Source organism: Neodiprion lecontei, chromosome 7 (assembly GCF_021901455.1).
Source record: "Neodiprion lecontei isolate iyNeoLeco1 chromosome 7, iyNeoLeco1.1, whole genome shotgun sequence".
Taxonomy (NCBI): Eukaryota; Metazoa; Arthropoda; class Insecta; order Hymenoptera; family Diprionidae; genus Neodiprion; species Neodiprion lecontei.
Window position 1 is genome coordinate 21,887,414 of NC_060266.1, and position 18,059 is coordinate 21,905,472.

General features: G+C 37.2%; 1 protein-coding gene across 1 annotated transcript in view; it reads right to left on the reverse strand.

Moving 5' to 3' along the window:
- LOC107228039 (hemicentin-2) overlaps positions 1–18,059 on the reverse strand; it is a 155,352-nt gene that overhangs the window by 19,120 nt on the left and 118,173 nt on the right. Inside the window, exon 5 of the mRNA XM_046745253.1 lies at positions 8,814–8,948. Within this exon, the coding sequence (XP_046601209.1) occupies positions 8,814–8,948 (135 nt within the window). The remainder of the gene's footprint in view (positions 1–8,813; positions 8,949–18,059) is intronic.

Here is an 18,059-nt window from a genome sequence, read left to right on the forward strand (position 1 = left end):
CAGTAAATTTTAAACTAAAGAACTAAAAATTTCTCTCAGTGTAGGTAAAATATAGCGAGCAAGTTCAATCGTAACGTGGATCCATTTGTAGCATGTAAGATATAAGAAAATTTTTTAATATTATCGCATAACGGTGAGAGTTTCGAAATTCGAAGAATGAATTATTACCCCACGAACAAAGTTCCGGAAATTTTTGTACGTCCTTACGTATCTTATACACGAAAGAGAATAAAGGGAATTTTTTATTCACGTATAATCTAATCTGCTGCTACTAAAGCTGCTGCGTTGCTTGCGATAATAATTTATCCGACGCGAAGGTTTGCACGGAAATGAATTTTATCATAATAATATGTACTTGCCGTTTACAACGATTCGTAGAGGCTGCAAGTTCCCTTTTACGATATGGCTACGTGTCGTGTAATATTTAGGTGAATATTTATACTGTAGGTACGTATCTACCCTACAAGGCATGTTACAGTAAGCAAGGGTTGCGTTCGAATCGATACTTACAGGGCGCAAGGGAATTATTCTCGAGTCACTCGAGTGACGTGTTATTACAACCAAAGGCGATAACGATTAATATTTAGACCTATAAACATGAAATTACGAAGATTACTGTATTTTTTTTTTTTTTTTTATGGACCCGCCTACCTACCCGACTACCAGCTGTAACCTTATATCCGCGCTTTATCAATTAATCGTCGCCTCAAAAGTGGCAGGTTCGTGATATCGAACCTTTTATCACGCGATGACAAGTCGGTCGGAGGGAGGCATTTAATGCTTCTCGAATTCCGTCTCGTTAGTACAATTCTATACGAGTAAGTACCGTTCTTACGGTATACTCGGAGAAAAAATTTTATCGTCGTAACGATATTTCAGGGTTAACGTACATCCGATGAAACATTATTTACACGCAACCGAAAAGCGCAGTTGATTTCACAGGGCGCAGAAAACTAAATGTTTCGGTAACGTCTGAGGAAAGGTTTAGCACCAGAATCTCATAGATTTTGTTCCGATTGCGAAATCAGTTCTGCACAGTGAAATCGTTTCGTAAAGATTGGAAAATGATTTTTTAATCGTTGTGACTGATAAAATTATCGTTTTATTCTAATTTATGCCGCACGAATTAAGCGCCACGTCGAACAATGACTAAGAAATATGCCGTTGCGAATTGACAGGTCGATTCAACGATGTTGGATCACGAATGATTTTGTTCTGCTGATTATACCGGACGGATGCCCGAAACCCCTGCCAATAATTGCTAATCTTACTTCTCTTGCGAGAAAGGATTTTTAACGCGTTACGCAAAGTATTTTGCCACTTCGACAAAAATTCTTACAAATTAACGACGTAAAGTGTTATTTGATAGCGTTAATCAATTAGTAGCTCTCACGATTTCGTCAATTTTACTAATCCTTATCCACCGAATAGATTTCGTGAACTGTACGAAGCGATTTGGTTTAATCTACCGGAGAGTGTTCAATATTTTGATAATACCACGGAAAGAGTATCGTTTCATCGAATAGACTGGATTAAAATCGAGATGTCGTGATTATAAGTATATTTATTCAATAGAAATGATTATAGAAATTTTTGGAACAATTGTTTCATTGACTTTGGTACTTTGAAAAAAATGTCGTGTTCCCGCGAAAAAAGTTGCTGACAAATTGATTGTTTGTTTCAAATAAGCATAAAGTTCCCTCCGAGTGTAGAAAGGAGGGAAAAATGCAAGAGAAACTTAAAAACTAATTAAACACGTCATCTTTTTATAAAGTTATTATTTATAATCGATATAATACACGTGTGTACATAAATTACACATTATACATATTTATATACGCGTCATATCCGTGTGTAACGTGTGTCGCCATATATGGTAGCGAGTGTGTATTGTACAGGTAATCCTACGCACACACATGTACAGAAGTATCTGTGTACCAACGCTCTTTGAAGAAGCTTCATTAATCCGAGGGCGGCGGGTACAAGTATGAATATATGTATACCTATCGTGTATCAACCCCTTGTCCTGCGCCTGTAAGGTAGGATTACAAGGGTGAAGCTTTTCCGCCTCTGCTTTCCATTTTTACTTCGTTTTTCGTTAATTTCTTGACCTTTTTCGCTAATCCCTTGAAAAGGTCATTTTTTAATTTTCCGTCTCCACATGACTCAAAAATAATTCTCTATTTTTTTCAGATTTTTTATCTCAACTTTAACCCGTGTCCCAAAGCGGGTGGATTCCATTCAATCCTTTCAGGGGCTCGTCAAGTCTATCGAACGGATTTAGATGAAATTTGGCGTAAGGGGGTTTTGCGGGTCGTTGATTACGAATCTGTACTCAAAATTTGAAAATTCAAAGCGGCGGGTCCAATATGGTGGACAAAACCCAAAAAGTCACTTGATATCGCCATATCGGATCCAAAATTTTGAATTTTTCTAATCTTCAGTTCAGATTCGTGATCAGCGACCTCGGGAATCCCCGAGTACCAAGTTTTATCGGAATGAAATTGACTTTTTGGATTTCGTTCCACGATATCGGATCCGCCATTTTTAATTTTCAAATATTGAGTTCAGATTTGTAATCAGTGACCCAAGAAATCCGTCCGTAACCAAATTTCATCAAAATTCGTTCGATAGATCCGATGCGCCACTGAAAGGGTTTAACGGAATCCACCCTCTTTGAGGCACGGTTTAGAGTTGCGAAAAAAATGTGCAAAAAAAAAATTTTGGTATTATTTTTCAATGATGCGGAGAGGCGATTTTCGAGTCAGCCGTTTGAAATTAAATATCGATCATTTTAAGGACCACCCTAGCGTGTGTGTTTGATTTCGTTATATTTGTCCGGTACTACGAAAAAAATATTGCAAACCCATTACATTCCTCATTTTTGCAAAAAGCATTTTCCTATTTCCCCCTAAAATTACCTGACTTTCAACACTGCGAATACTGCACGTAGAAAAATCGTAAAACTAACGTAGGCGTGCGTAACGAGATGCAATAGACGCATGGTTAAATTTCGTTACACAATTGCCGGACTATATAAGGATATTTAACGGACGGGAAACAAAACTACCGTAGATTATATTATCATCTACGTGAGTTGTGTGTAGTACATTCGGAGAAAAGGAAGAGCTGAGCTTCTGCACTTGGATGACGAGAGAGAGAAAAAGAGAGAGAGAGAGAGACACTCGACTCTCTACTCTACTCCACTTGACTTTACTCGACTTTATGTACCTGACTGCCTGTACAACCTCGCGTTGTTGCACGTTCATTGAAACTATACGGTAGAACTGCAAGGGAGGAAGAGAAGACACTCGACGACGAGCTTTTGCCGCAAACAAGGTCTGGTGGTGGTGGGTGGGGTGGGGGGGGGGGGGGGGGGTGGTTGCACCGTATCCTGTAAAAGTGTAACCTGACCCAACTTAAACGAACCTAAGCTAACCTAACCCAATCTAACTTGACTCGACTTATAACCTCACCTAACTTTTAACCTACGGATCTGGTAGTTTGACATCGTATAACATCGGATAGGGAGAAGAAGAGAGAGGTATTTGCGGGTTTGTTTTCCATTTTGATTGTCAGTCTTTCTGTACTTGTAACGAGCAGTTGGTTCACTCGAATTACTTTGCTGTTTTTCCCGCGTTTTCTTTCTTTTTTTCTTGTTCCTATTGCATGCGAGTTTTTTTTTTTTTTTTTTGAATAAAGCTTCTTGAAGCCATCGCCTTTAAAACTGCTCTCATTATATCCATGTATTATATCTATAAAGAGCCGGATGAACGGTAAGGAACGGGGGTAAGAAGGGTGAGAAAATATATATATATATATATATATATATATATATATATATATATATATATATATATATATATATATATGTATATGTATATATAAAGTAGGAAGGAAAAAAAAATTTAAATAGAGAAAGAAAGAAAGAAAGAAGAAAATGAAACTGAGAGAAGGGCGTCAATCTGATAGCCACTGAATAAGGGGCTGCTCGAAGGGGTCGAGTCAATCACTTACCGAGGAAGTCATCCGGGTAGCCAGGCGAAGACCTTATACCACCTCCTCGGTCGCCTTCTTATACACGAGCTATATACATTCCCGGGCCCCCGAAGTGTCCCGTGGGAACTTTTAACGACTCGATTTCCCCGAGTGACTACAAGAGGCCAAATTTCAACGAGTAAATCGTTTTAAGCTCACGGAAATTGCCGTTCCTTGGCTGTACCTCCTTATCGTCTCTCTCGCGTTACCTTTTTTTTTCTCTTTTTTTCTTTTTCTTCCCTTCACCCTCTCCTTTCATTCCCTTTCTCCATTTTTTCCTCACTTCGATTCATTCGCGGAACGTACAAGCGTGTACAAATAATACTGTTACGAGTTGTAATATCGTAACTCTTTCTTTCTTTCTTTCTTAAGGTTTTTTTTTTTTTTTTTTTGTTTTTTTTTTTACCCGGAATTTTGCGACGAAACGTAAATGTAAATTGAAAAAGTTTATACGCTTGTGTTGCAAAAAGTCGGAACGTTTTTGCATACAGTGGAATTCGTTTATTTCTTCTTATTTTTCAATACTTATTGACAATCTTCACTTTTGCACGGAGTTAAATTGACAATTTCTGATCGGTATCAACTGTAGTTCAATTGTTTGATCATGTTTTGTAGAGTACTGTATGTACGATTTCATTTTGCTTGCAACGATTATACAGATTTGCAATTAAAAAATTGCACAGGTTTTTTAATACTGGTTCTTACAAGATTTTTACTCACCGAAACCGGGGAAAATACGAAAGAATTTTACAAGAAATATTGTTCAGTTTATCGCGATGAAATGGTGGTTTTTTTCATTATTCTTGTGCTTTTTTTTTTTTTTTTTAATGCAAACACCTCGCGCTTTGCAAAAATACCGTAAGCGACGAAGTCAAACGGAAGTCATATTTGGATTCAGCAGACTAGAAAGCGTAATATTTACCAAAAACATCCCATGCGGATGAAAACAAATATATATTTTTTTGCAGACCTGTGTTATCACCGAGAGAATACCGTCTTATTTGGGCGATGATTCTAGATCAGAAACTCATTTTCACAAGGTCTAAGTCGATTTTAAACCATGTTGGCTACCTTCGAGTGTTTCTCTCATTTTCGGACTCAATTTTCACCCTTACGGGTTATTCAATGATTTCGATTGTGGTTTCATCTCTTAGGAGCAGTTCTACCACCACCTCACAGATGCACCGTTTTACCTAGAATTGATCTTTCTCTCTGAATTCGACATTTTATTATTCACAGTACGATACCTCTCAACAGTTTCTACAACCAATCCTGATTCCAATCACTCAAACATATGATCGTGATATTTTAAACACTTAAAATTTATGGTGACGTTTTTGTCGGTTCAAATAATCGTACTTCGTTTTCGACTTAGGTCTTTGTACATGGTATTTTATGTATAACTAACCGACCCGGCAAAGAATAGATCCAGAATTATGTCACGATCGTTTTTAATCGTACTTCCAACGTGTCCGGTTCTCGGGTTTTTCTCTTCCATTTTCTACCACGAATCTGCGAATCTTACTTCGTTCAATCTGGCATTATACAAACCTATGAAAACATGCGACTATCTCTTAATTGTCGCCACTTTGACCACGTTCGTAAACGTCACTAAATTGCATATATCCAGTTTCGCACTTTCGAATCTTAAAGAGGCGGACAGTTTTCCCCTTTTAACGTGTTTAACGATAAAAGTCACGTCAGAGCTCAGAAGTTGAGGCGAGTTAAGTCGCGTTAAGTTCGGTTAGGACCTTATAAGGTCTAAGAAGAGTCCTTCTCTCTACGGTTGCAGAAGGTCTCCTCGAGATTCGTGAGTGGGTTTGGAATTCGAGTTCGAACGCGTTGACGTCTCCTCTTCGTGTAATTGGCCACCCTTCGTTTCTTTTTTCCCTATCCCTCGCTCTCAGAGCTTGGAAAATAAAAAAAAAAAAAAAAATAAAAAAAAAAATAAAAAAATCGAACTCTCTTGACATTTGCTTTCGATTTCATTCAGCAGCTCTGCCCAAGTTCGAATTGCGTCGGTTCGTTAAGCGGAGAAAAGGATCGATCGGGGCTCGTGTTGGCTTCGTCTTGGTTTTTTTCTTTATTTATTTATTTTTTTTTTTATTTTTTTTTTTCTCTTACTTTTCATACCTTTACGTAATTGGAGCAGCAGCAGCAGCAGCAGCAGCGGTTCGACGATAAGAGAAAATTGAATGGCTCTCTCTGATATTTGGTAAATAACTGATATACCTACTAAAGGATCAAATACTTGTACAAGACCGAACACTTTAGTACAAAGCAGAAACTTCAGCGAAGAGAATTTGCGAGGATACCTTTTGTACCCTTTGTATCGTTTCGTTCTATAGACGCGTGTTTTACGCAGTCGAAAACTAAAGTCGAAGTATGTGTGTTTCTTGATGAGGTGTCCTACTCGCTAATTAGTTTCGGGTTAATTACGCTAATTGCTGTTTGGCTCCTGCATGGCTTTTCTTCTCAACTCGGTTTATTTCACTACACGCGTATAACTTCACCAACGTTTCGCCTTAAGTTTCAATCTCGATGTATGTACTAGTCGAACACTCTCGTAGCTATCTGTAGGTTTAATTGACAAACACCAGGTTTTAACGACAATCTTAGATTCCAGCAAAATATTCCGAAATTGTATACTTGCGGATATTTTGAAAAATTTATATTATCAATTTTGAAAAGTTTTTCTCCGAGTAATGATATTGTTTTGATGTTTTTTCACGATACTTTTTATCACCGTGAAAAGGAAAGAATTACGTCGATCTGTACGACACACTTTCGCGATGATGGCGAAAAAACGATGGAGGGAAAATTTTTTAACTGATATGACTTGGCAGGCAAATGGAAAAGTTTTGAAAGGAAAGTTGGAAGGAGAAGAAAAGAATTTATAAAATTTTTAAGAAATGCGTAGACGAACGTATGTAGGAAAGGTATATGCTTGGCGGTAAAAGATTGAGAACCGATTTATTTCCGGTAGGATCGGAAGTTGAAATTAAATGGGTCATGGCAATTTTTCATGCCCATTATTTGATTGTAAAATTTTGTAAGTTTAAAATTTTCTCATCCAGCCATTTCCGAGATCAGTTTCGTTGTATCTTATACTTGTATATGGGGCATTCCACGCCAGTTCGATCTGGGCTTTAACCCTTGACCTCTCAGATTTGGCGCGCGATTTTTTCTACGATTGTTCTCACTTTGAAAGGCACTCGGTTTTTTTTTCTTGTTCTTTTTTTCGACTCAATTTGAATTTTCTACAATATTTAGAAACGATTTTATCGACCGACGAAAATTAAAAGTTTGAAAAAATTCTGAAAAATCCTGCGTCAAAATTTTTAAGCTTAGATCCGGACTGGGCCGATTTTCCCTTCTTACTGTTTTCAAGCTTTTGCCGAAAAGAAAAACGTTAAAAAAATTAGAAGCGAAAGTCATTTTACTGTGGATGGTTGCCGAAACATTTTTGTACGTCACATGGGATTTTTGAGAATTTTTTCAGATTTTTCGGAACCGTTTTACCATTTGCAATTTTTTTTTTTTTTATTGGCAAAATAAAGAAGGAAAAAAAATGATGGGAATATCATTAACACGTGTGAAAAAACTATAAATTTCTTTTTGACGATTTTCGGGATACTTTTGATTATATCGTATATATTATGTTTGTTTTTGTTGATAAATAAAAAAGAAAAAAAAAAAAAATAGCGAAAAGCTTTCCCTCATTCAGATGCCCCTTTGTTCGCGATGTTGAAATTTATACTACGATCGTAAGAAGAAAGAAAATAAATAAATAAAAAAAAAAGCAACTCCCGCACAAGGTTCGAAGGCATCTGCAGAGGTTTTGTTGCCGATGTAGAGGTAACGACAGCTGCTCGAAATGGCCTTTGAGTTTCACGGATATACCCGCTGTGCCATCCTTAACCAACAAGGTCTTCGTGTATACCTGATATATCTATACTTATACATGTATATGCATCAAAGTGTATAAAATACAATATGTATAGTAAAAGAAGGCGGGTGAAAGACAAGTAGCCTGTATACGCGTACGGGGTAATGCGATACCTGCAAGGATCGTTCTCGCGAAGACTCGAGGTAAGGAGGAACTTACGCGCAGAGCTTTTCTTTTTAAAAATTTTTTTTTTTTTTTTTTTCTTTTCAACTCCCCGGTTCACCGTTTTCAGAGAAAAACGACGGTTGTTTTAAGCAAGCCGAAAATGAAAAGCGTGAATTTTCAATCGATCCTGACTTTTCGATATTTAGAGAAACACTTCCGATCATTTTTCGATCGATGTCTGTCTGTGTGTGCGAGTTTACGGACGCGATCAATTTTCTTTCTTTCGACGATTTCGATTTCGACGCGGCTTTTCAAAATTCAGAACCGTTCAGATTTTGGGTTAGATCGGTTGGCTGTTTTTTTTAATTATTTAAATAACAAGATTTCAACGAATACGTGAGAGAGAGAGAGAGGAAAAAATATATAAATAAATGTGCTCGATTCTATAATAATTTTCGTTACCGTGGTTTGGTTCAATTATAGCTACGTGAATAAGGAACAGATGAAATGACGGATAATTGTTACGAAGAGACACGTGATGCATGCTATTTATGCAAGGGAAGTTGTCAGGCGGTGTCAGCTTGTGCACATCCATATATCTAAGCTTAATTACTGCTGGGTTATAACGAGTAAATTACATGCGTGTGTATGCACACCGATATATATATATATATATATATATGTATGTATATTTATATGTATGTGCGGATGATTAACTCACCTTCTCGATAATGCAAACGAGATTAATTATGGATCCAACGTCGACGTGATGCTCACCGCTACCCAATATGAACGCCTCCGGTATTACGATTTTCAAATTCACGAAGTGAGACAGGATACCGGTGCTGGTCGACACCTGGAGCATAGGATAGAAACGTGTTACAATTAGACGAAACGATATCAACGACAAACGCACACGCGCACAGATCTTTGTATTATATGAATTTCAATATAGCCAGGAGGAAACGAAACACGCGTACAACTCGATTAATCCCGCCTACCGGCTGTGGCGCAATAATATTATCATTGCGTTAAGTAATTCTAATTACAGGCTTATTGCTAGATACGCGTGTGTTACATGTGGGGCCGATATGAAGTTGCGAATTTGAAAAGTTCCGAAAAATGATAAATTCGGAATTATTTGGTGGCGAAAGTTGAGGCGGCCAAGTCGAACTTTGAAGAAACAAGAAAAAGTTTCGATTGCAAGACGGAATGCAGACGGCTCGATGTGTTTTGAAGTTTAAGTTACGATTGAGCGAAATGACGGAAAATTAAGTTTTTATACAGTGAAATTTCGACTAATTAAGATATGCTCGCACAGCGCCAGAAATTCACGGAATTGAAAGTATTGGATCGTTCGGAATTTCGGTGTTTCAGATTTTTAAATTTTCTCGCTATTGCACTTTTGGAGAACTTTGAATTCTGACCTTTCAAAATTTTTTGAACGTCGGGCTTACGAACATTCGAAACTTTGATGTTTCTTCAAAGTTTGATTACTTTAATTCAAGATTCGCGACGAAGAAATTTGGATTTTAGCGCTTTCGGAATTCTTAAAATTCGGAATTTCAACCCCGCCCCTATTATCTACACTCATCGTATAATTGTTTTACGTTTTGTGAAACGTACGTAGAAAGAAAAGGTTGTACGAAGAACTTGAATGTGAAAAAAAAAAAGGAATAAGAACTACAAGAAGAGCGTTTCGTGCCTTTTCGTCTGATTTTTCAAAAAACTTGGCGAAACGTCGGGTTGGAAATAAAGGGTGAGTCCACGTATGGAGGAAGGTGAAAAAAGTACAAAAAACGCAAAACGTATATAGTATGTCAAGTGGAAGGCGAACCGGCGGAACACTCGGGCTTTTAATCCAGCTTGCAAACGTTTTTTCATCACCTTTCTTTCGTATAACGAATTTGCATGATCAATGCGCGTTGCAAAACACCACGCGTTATACACGCGACCTGTTTTATGCTCCTAAATGCGAGTGGCAAATTTTTATTTTGGCTCTGTCGGTTTTTTTGTCGCTTTTTGTTTTTTGTTTTTACTTTGTTTAACGTGCAGCGTAATTAAAGAGGAGAATTAAAAAAGGGTCTGAGGGTGTGCGACAAGGAATTTCGAAAAACGGAAAAACGGTATTTTCTCTTTGCCGCATATTTGTTTATGAAAAGAAAAAAAATGACAGTTGCAGCCTTTTTTTTTTTTTTATTCTCATTCTCAATTAACGGCGTGTTAAATATGCGAGTGAAAAAATCTCAGCAGACGGGAATTTCTTCCGTCAATATATCTTGACTATTCAACGATACGCGTTTGAAAAAGAATATATTAATATAACAGTCGAAATACGGTTTTTTGAAATATGCGCTATGCGATTGGTGAGGTGAAAATACAGGAAGATCGAAAAATAAAAAGGCCACTACGTTGAATATTCTCAGAAGCGAAAACTCGTTTTGAAAAATTTGAAAATGTAGAAAGTTGATTTATGGAGAAGTAGAAAAATCGATAATATAGAATCGTTTACAGATTCTAGATTTTGTTCTTCTAGATTTTATCTCTCTGTATATTCAATTTTCTCCACTCGAACTTTCTACATTTTGATAATTTTGCGAATCAAATTTTCACGTTTTCGAAAACACTTGTAATTTTTATTTTCTCGGTATGTTTTTTTTTTTTTTTTCTCCTGTTCTATACGTAAAAGCTCCTACCAGAGAATACAAAAAATACATTCAACTGATTTGAATTCTTCACAAGGCGGATGAAGAAAAAAAAATATACATGAAAAAGTTGAAGTGTTGTATGTTTGTTATTATGAAAAGTGCTTCGTAAAAATGTTTCCATTTATTAATGATAATTTTTTTCTTTTCGATTATCCCGATATCTTTTCGATTTTTCGTTTTTTTTCTGCATCATTCACCCTTCGAGTCGTAATGATAAATATTGTTACCAACTAATTTACATCTATTTTTTGTATAATTAGAAAACTGTTCAACATATTTCTTTTTGGTTTATTTGCTAGTTCCGATAGTATACTAGTAGTATACTATAGATTTTCAATACTCGAGAGTAATTATTACGATATAATGCGTATTATTATTGCTAGAAACTAATTTATTGAAAAAAAAATCGTGAACTTTGAAGGAATAATTCATTGCCGAGAAAATTACTCCTCTACACGTATACATTATAGTTTAGAAAAATTATAAGTTTTCAGGATGGCCGATTAAGAATCTGAAATCGGATTTAATAAATTCAAAATGGCGGACTAAAGTTTGAAATTCGTTCGAATACGGAGAAAAAACCCTGTCCAGGGGTTTTCGGGGTCGCTGATTACTAATTTGAAATCAGATTTCGAAAATTCGGTACAGCGCGTCCAATCAACGATCCCGAAAACCTCAGGATCAAATTTCAAATTTTGATCCGTCGTCTTGAAATTTCTGAAACCTGATTCGCAATCAGCGACCCTTAAAAAAACCATACACGCAATACTGTCGTGTTACAAAAGTTGACTCAGCAGAATGACGTTTGACGGCAAAGGCTTAAAATCCCGCCGTAAACCGCGGGAAAAATGTCGTCGAATCGCGGTAGGTAACCCTCGATATGCCCACTTACGTTTTCTTTTTTTTTTTTTATTCTTTTCCTCCTTCTCTTTCCCTTCTTTTTTTTCGCGCGGGGCCGTGAGTGGCGGCGAGGTATCGAATATTGGGGGTTGATGACGGAGTCTCGGGTTCACGTTACCCGAAAACCCGCAAAGTCGGGCCTCGGCACGTGGGTCGAGTATCCCTATTCCCGTCACGCGTAGATGTAAGCTGACTCAACGGCGAAAAGCTTCGGGGGTGGATGGGGGGCGCTTCTCTCGACTATAAGTAGGTACCTATACTACCTGCGCCCGCTGCCGTCGATCACTCAAAAGACAAAACTTATACCTCTATAACCTACTTGTACGAGCGAGATATCGTTGGAGGTGGTGAAAAAGGTAAAGGGTTGAAAGAAAATTGGGGGTGAAAAAAATTGAAATCATTTCGCACGGAGCGGTTTTCAGTCGTTACGCGTGGATCGATCTGTCAGAACCAAGGGTGTCTTTTACTATTGAGAAAAATATCTGTAATAAAAGTGTATAAATTTTTGAATATTATCGATTTGTGCAAAGTTACTTGACGTATTGACGTAATGTTATCTTTTCTATTGTCAAAATATTCACAAGAAAATACTATTCGTCATCTTAGTTTAAGTATCGTTAGCGAAGTATGTTTTTTTACTCTAAGAGTGTCTGAAATTAAATCCAATTTTTGATGCTTTTTACAACGGTATAAGGTAACTACGTGTGTACCGGGACAATCCGTTGAAACTTGAAAACCGACCGCGCATGCGCCAAATAATTAAGTCTCATTGGTCGGCGAAATCTTCCCGCAGCGATATTCTTGTCCGAGATGCAGGCGGGCCAACCTACGAAAAATGTGTACGTTTGAATTTTCAAAGAGCGTAAGCATTAAATTCCGACCGTTCTTTGAATAATCAACTTTCCGACCCGACAGCAAATGCTTGCCAAACCTTTCCGAGACACCACCTCAATTATTTGAGATTCTAACCTCGAAAATTCGTGTTTCGACCACATCGCCGCCAGGAACAGAGTTTGACGGCTGAAAGCTCGCGCGTGCGCAGTTTGATTCTCAAGTTTCAAGAGATCGTCCCGGTATAATATACTAACGAACGGGGTTAGAATTTGCGGAAGTATTCTATCACGTTGTGCGCGCACCGTTCTATAACTGTGATAACAGGCGAGAGATAAGTATCTTGAGTTGAAGAAATTGTTTAACCGTAGCGGTGGTTATAACCAAACAATGAGAAAAGAGATTATGCCGTTTCGGTGGTTGAACCTCAACCCCCGAGATTTTCACCGTCTACCCCACATCCCCGTAAATCCCGGCAACTATATTATACATCTACGCGCTTCGCGCGATATCCAACCCGACTGTGGACTCATTGTACCCACTCTCTACAATTATACGTACAAAGTATTACATGTAGCTATATTGTAGTATGTATGTTAACATTCTACTTTACGCCATATTTCAGACGATTTCATGGCTCCCTCGCCAGCGCTTTCGGGTTATAGGCATGCATGTATACCTGTACTCTTTTTTCTCCAATCTTGGAATCTCGCCTATAACTGTATGTAGGCTCGGTGAAGAATATTGAACCTTGATGTGTTTGTACGTGGCATTCCGCGTCGAATTAGCCGTCCGTACACCTCGCTCGGCCCTTTGGTTTTAATCATTTTTTTTTTTTTTTTTTTTTTGTACGGTGTTTTTAACGATTCAAACGGGTTTTTTATTTTCAGATTTTTTTAACCGCCGGTGAAACTTGAAAAAACAAAAAAAAAAAAAAATAGTAAAAACCAATTTCGAGAGCGCAATTTTTTTTTTTTTGTTCAAATCTCGAAAAATTCACACATATTCTATGATTTGAAATGTGATTTTCGAGGCATCGCACCATAATGGGATCTCAATGTTTACCGTATTTTTCTTCTCCCAAGTTTGTAGTTTTTCCATTTAAAAAAAAAATTCAAAAAATTTTCAAAAAATGCAGCGCCGTGTGTAAAATTGATTCCCATCCCAACTTCGAGTTAAAAACAAAAAATAAATAAATTAAACACCAGTTTTCTTCTTTCTTACTCCGCAATATATAGGGATGTTTTTTTTTTTTTTCTTCGACACCCGTTGCAAACAATGTTGCGAACAATATCAGGATCCGGTTACGCAAATTGCAATATTCTTCGTAATTGTAATATCGTTACTCTTATAGGTTTAACAAGGAAAGAAAACCGGTATCTTTTACGAAAGTAAACGAAATAAATACGCTCAAAGAAATCTTGATATTTTCCTCTCCCGAGTGAAAGAATAATTATAAATATAATAACAGGACACTTGACGAAGAAGCTTTTACTTGTTGTGTAGGTACTTGTTATGTCGGCTAGCTTCTTGTACCTTATACGTTACAATCTTTATTTTTCTTCACCCACATATGTTTCTCGTCTGACGTTAGCTGCATAGTTTATTATTGATATCCTTGGATCCTCGGAGAGAAACTTACAAGTATTCATCGTATGTGATGAAATGATATTTGCAGGGATTGAAACCGCGGGTGTCACGCGATCTTTTCATCGGGTTAAACATTTACAAATGCAATACGGGGTTGAGAAAAAGATAACGAGATATATATGTATATGTATATTATTTATATGTACATAAAGTTATAAAATACTTTGGTAATATAATCGCCGGTAAAAGGCGCGCGTCTTCTTTTTATATAATTTCTTCGCTTGGAAAACAACTCATAAATTTTCCCAGGAAAGATGTAAAAGAGCTTTTTAACGACTTTGCGAAACGTCGAATGGCTTCGCTGTATAGGGGTGTAGGTACGTCTCGATGTATGTACGTATACACAAGGTATTATTATTGTTCTCTCACGTATCGTACACGATCATCTCTGCACGTGTGTATTCAAATGAGATGTGAAATTTCGATTGCTCTTCGATTTGTCATTATTTTTATCGTATTTATTATTATATTATTATTATTATTATTTTTACTGTAGACTTGTCGATAATACATAGTATATTATATGTCATATCGAAACGGTTCTGCAATAGTTTTATACAAGCACATCGTTACGATTGTATTCAATATTAGGTTTTACTAAAATATGTAAGCTGGTACGAACAGTTTTCAGTTTTCTTTTTTTTTTTTATTATCTTAGATGCAAAGCTCACATGTGATTGAAAATTTATCCGGGAATCGTGACTTTTAAAATTCGTTTATAAAACAGAAATAAAAATTTTGGCCAATTAGTTTGGAGGAAATAATTGATTTTTATGCAGATGTAACAGTGTTATTGCTCTGAAACGATTGACGATGAAACTGTTTTTTTCTTTTTAAATCTGTTAATAAAATTCGTGCAGGATTTAATTCTTTTTTTTATTTTTGTTATTTTTCTCTTTATAACTATGCGACCGTGTTCGAATCGTCATTTTATAAGTAGATACACAAGGCCGGTTGCCCGTGCAGATTCCGATACCGACATCTTACCGACATTTTTACCGCTTCACAGCTCAGACGCAAACCATCTTTTTTTTTTTTTTGATGACCTTATCGAAGGTCGGTAAAGTTAAACAGTACGGGAATAATCTCTACCTGAAAAAATGGGTTTGTGTCTGAGCTGTGAAGCAACTAAGAATGTCAGTATCGGAATCTGTACGTAGAACCGGCCTTATATAATATCTGCATTGATCATTTATTTATCTTTGTTTCCAAAATTTTGTAAAGCTGTTTAGCATGTTGTACGATCCGTAGAATAAATCCTCTCCAAATAAAAAAAAAAAACGGAGATGAAAATGGACGAAGAAGAGTGAAAAATCAAGAAAACGGGAAACGGTGAAAATTCAATTTCGCATAACATACGATTCTCGCTGAAACGTCGGCCGACCGCGAATCCTATTATGTCTGTAAACGTTGTTGTCCGAATTGTGAAAACAGTTGACGGGACGGTTTTTGGTTGAACCGATGTTCCGCTAGCCGTGTTTCGCATTCTTTATTCCACCGGGGCGGTCATCCCTTTCCAAAGCCTTCATCCCTGTACCCAACAACAAGCTTCTTCGCTCTGTTTAACATAATCCGTTTAACGGAATTATCCGCTTATTATGTCTTCTGTTACACCACTTAACCACGCAAGTAGGGAAATGCGAAGGGTAGGAGAGAGAGAGAGAGAGAGAGAGAAAGCGAGGGTGCAGGGTTTCGGGCTCTCCCGATTATATCGTCGGCTGGCTGGTTTGCCTCGATGTCTCGAGATCTTTGTCTTGAATTTTAATCCGCCGCCTTTTCGCGCTGCTGAGCCTCGCTTTGCACGCTTCGCCTGTTAACTTCTCCCTACGCTCGCTGAGTTCTTTATTTATTTTTTCTCCCGCCCCCACCGAAGGCCGGCCCTGATTTTTCCACACCCCCGGCGGCAGCTCTTCTCGGTGGCTCGAAATTTATTTCGCCGCAGGTTGTGAGGCGCTGATTTTTTTTTTTTTGTCGTCTTCTTTTGCTCATCATTTTTATTTCATAAAAATTGATTGAAAGTTTTTTTTCTCACACCGAGCGTGAATAATCGTTCTGGTATAAATTTTGTTTATGTCTGTTTTTTTTTTTCTTATTTGTGTGCGTGCGTGTGTGTGTGTGTGTGTGTGTGTGTGTGTGTGTGTGTGTGTGCGCGCGCGTTTTTCTTTTGTTCAAATTTTTTGTTCGATTCCGAAATTAACAGTTTTGGTAAAAGAAGAAAAAACATACGTAAAAACCATAGAGCAGGGAATTTGTTTGTTTATTTATTTGTCGCGTGTTTATTTCATTGGACCAAATGCGTATACATATATATACGATGGCGTAACGAGTGTTTTTATTACGTTCGTTTTTTTTTTTTGTTTCTTCTTTCACCTTACGAGTCAATTAAATTTGTTCGATACGAAACGAACGGAAAAAGAACAACGACAAAATAATTTCATCGCTCAGTCTGATAATTGACAGGTTTTCTTTTTTTGTCTTTTTATTGTTGCTGTTGTTGTTATTATTATCGTTATCATTATTACTATTATTATTATCATTATTGTGAGATTGTTCGAGCTGTAACGCACATTTACATGAATAGATACGTCGAAACGGGAAAACAGCTTGTTAGCGACGTAGCGGAATGTTCTTCCGCGCTCTGATTGTGGGATTTACGGAGAGACGAGAGATGGGAAAAATACTTCCTTTGCTCATTGTATGTATGTGACATCACTTTCCGACAATAAAAGTTTTCCAAGCCGTTCCAACTCGCTATCATGTACTTTTCGAGTTCCGTTAGGTCCGGGAAAAATTCACAGCGCCTACAAAGAAGGAAAGAAGAAGAAAAAAAAAAAGAAAGAAAGAAAGAAAAAAACCTCCCGCATATATATGCCGCGTTTGACAGGTAAAGCTTCCAAGCTCCGTCTCCTCTTTCGGTGTTTCATTATTATTGTATATAAAGGAGGTGAAAAAAATGTACGTGTTACATGTACAGTATTTTTTTTCGATACACGTATAATTTACCATCGAAGGTCGTATATAATAATAATAATAATAATAATAATAATACAAGTAGCTCGACTCGACAATATTTTCAAATGCTTTTTGTGGCAAAAATGTTAGACATTAACCTTTATTTCGTATAACATTACTGGCACCTTGGGATCGTTGATGACCCCGACTGAAAATTGTTTACTGCGACGAAGTAATTTAATATTTTGATTTGATTTTTTTATTTTTCTTTGTTTGGGTCAACACTCAAGTGTCCTTTAGAAGATAAAAAAAAGGTGGCAGCAGTAATTTTTAATTTTAAGATAGTAAAAACTTGAGTCACATCTTCAAACCTTCAAGTTACGAAAATCTTGATAAATATTCCTTACGTCGCGAACGTAACGAAGGTGTCAGTGAAAGGTTAACTTTCCTCTATTCGTAAGAGCTTGTTGTTAGTCAGCAGCGTTCGTACAAGTGTGTGTGTGTGTGTGTGTGTGATGATCTTCCGCCTAGGTTTACAAATATCGTTATATCTTCGAAAGCGTTGATACGATTGCAACGCGGTGAAGCCTAAAATACAGCCGGACGTCGTGGCTATCCAGAGAATAAAAAATTACGAAAATCGGTACGGCAGTTATCGAGTTATCAGCGAGTATACGGACAACAGAGAGAGATGTTGAGTTTTTGAATAACTGTTATGTACAGAGAGAAGAGTATGAGAAGAGAAGAGAAGAGAAGAGATAATAAGGAGCTCGGCTCGTGGCGTTTCGCGCAGAGTTCTCTTACTTGGAAAAGGGATTATTAATATTTTAATCATCTTTGCACCGAAAGCGGGTTACCGTAACTACGCGTCTCGGGGTCTCTCGGCCTGCAGACTCTCAGCTCCTGTATACCTACAACCTACACCC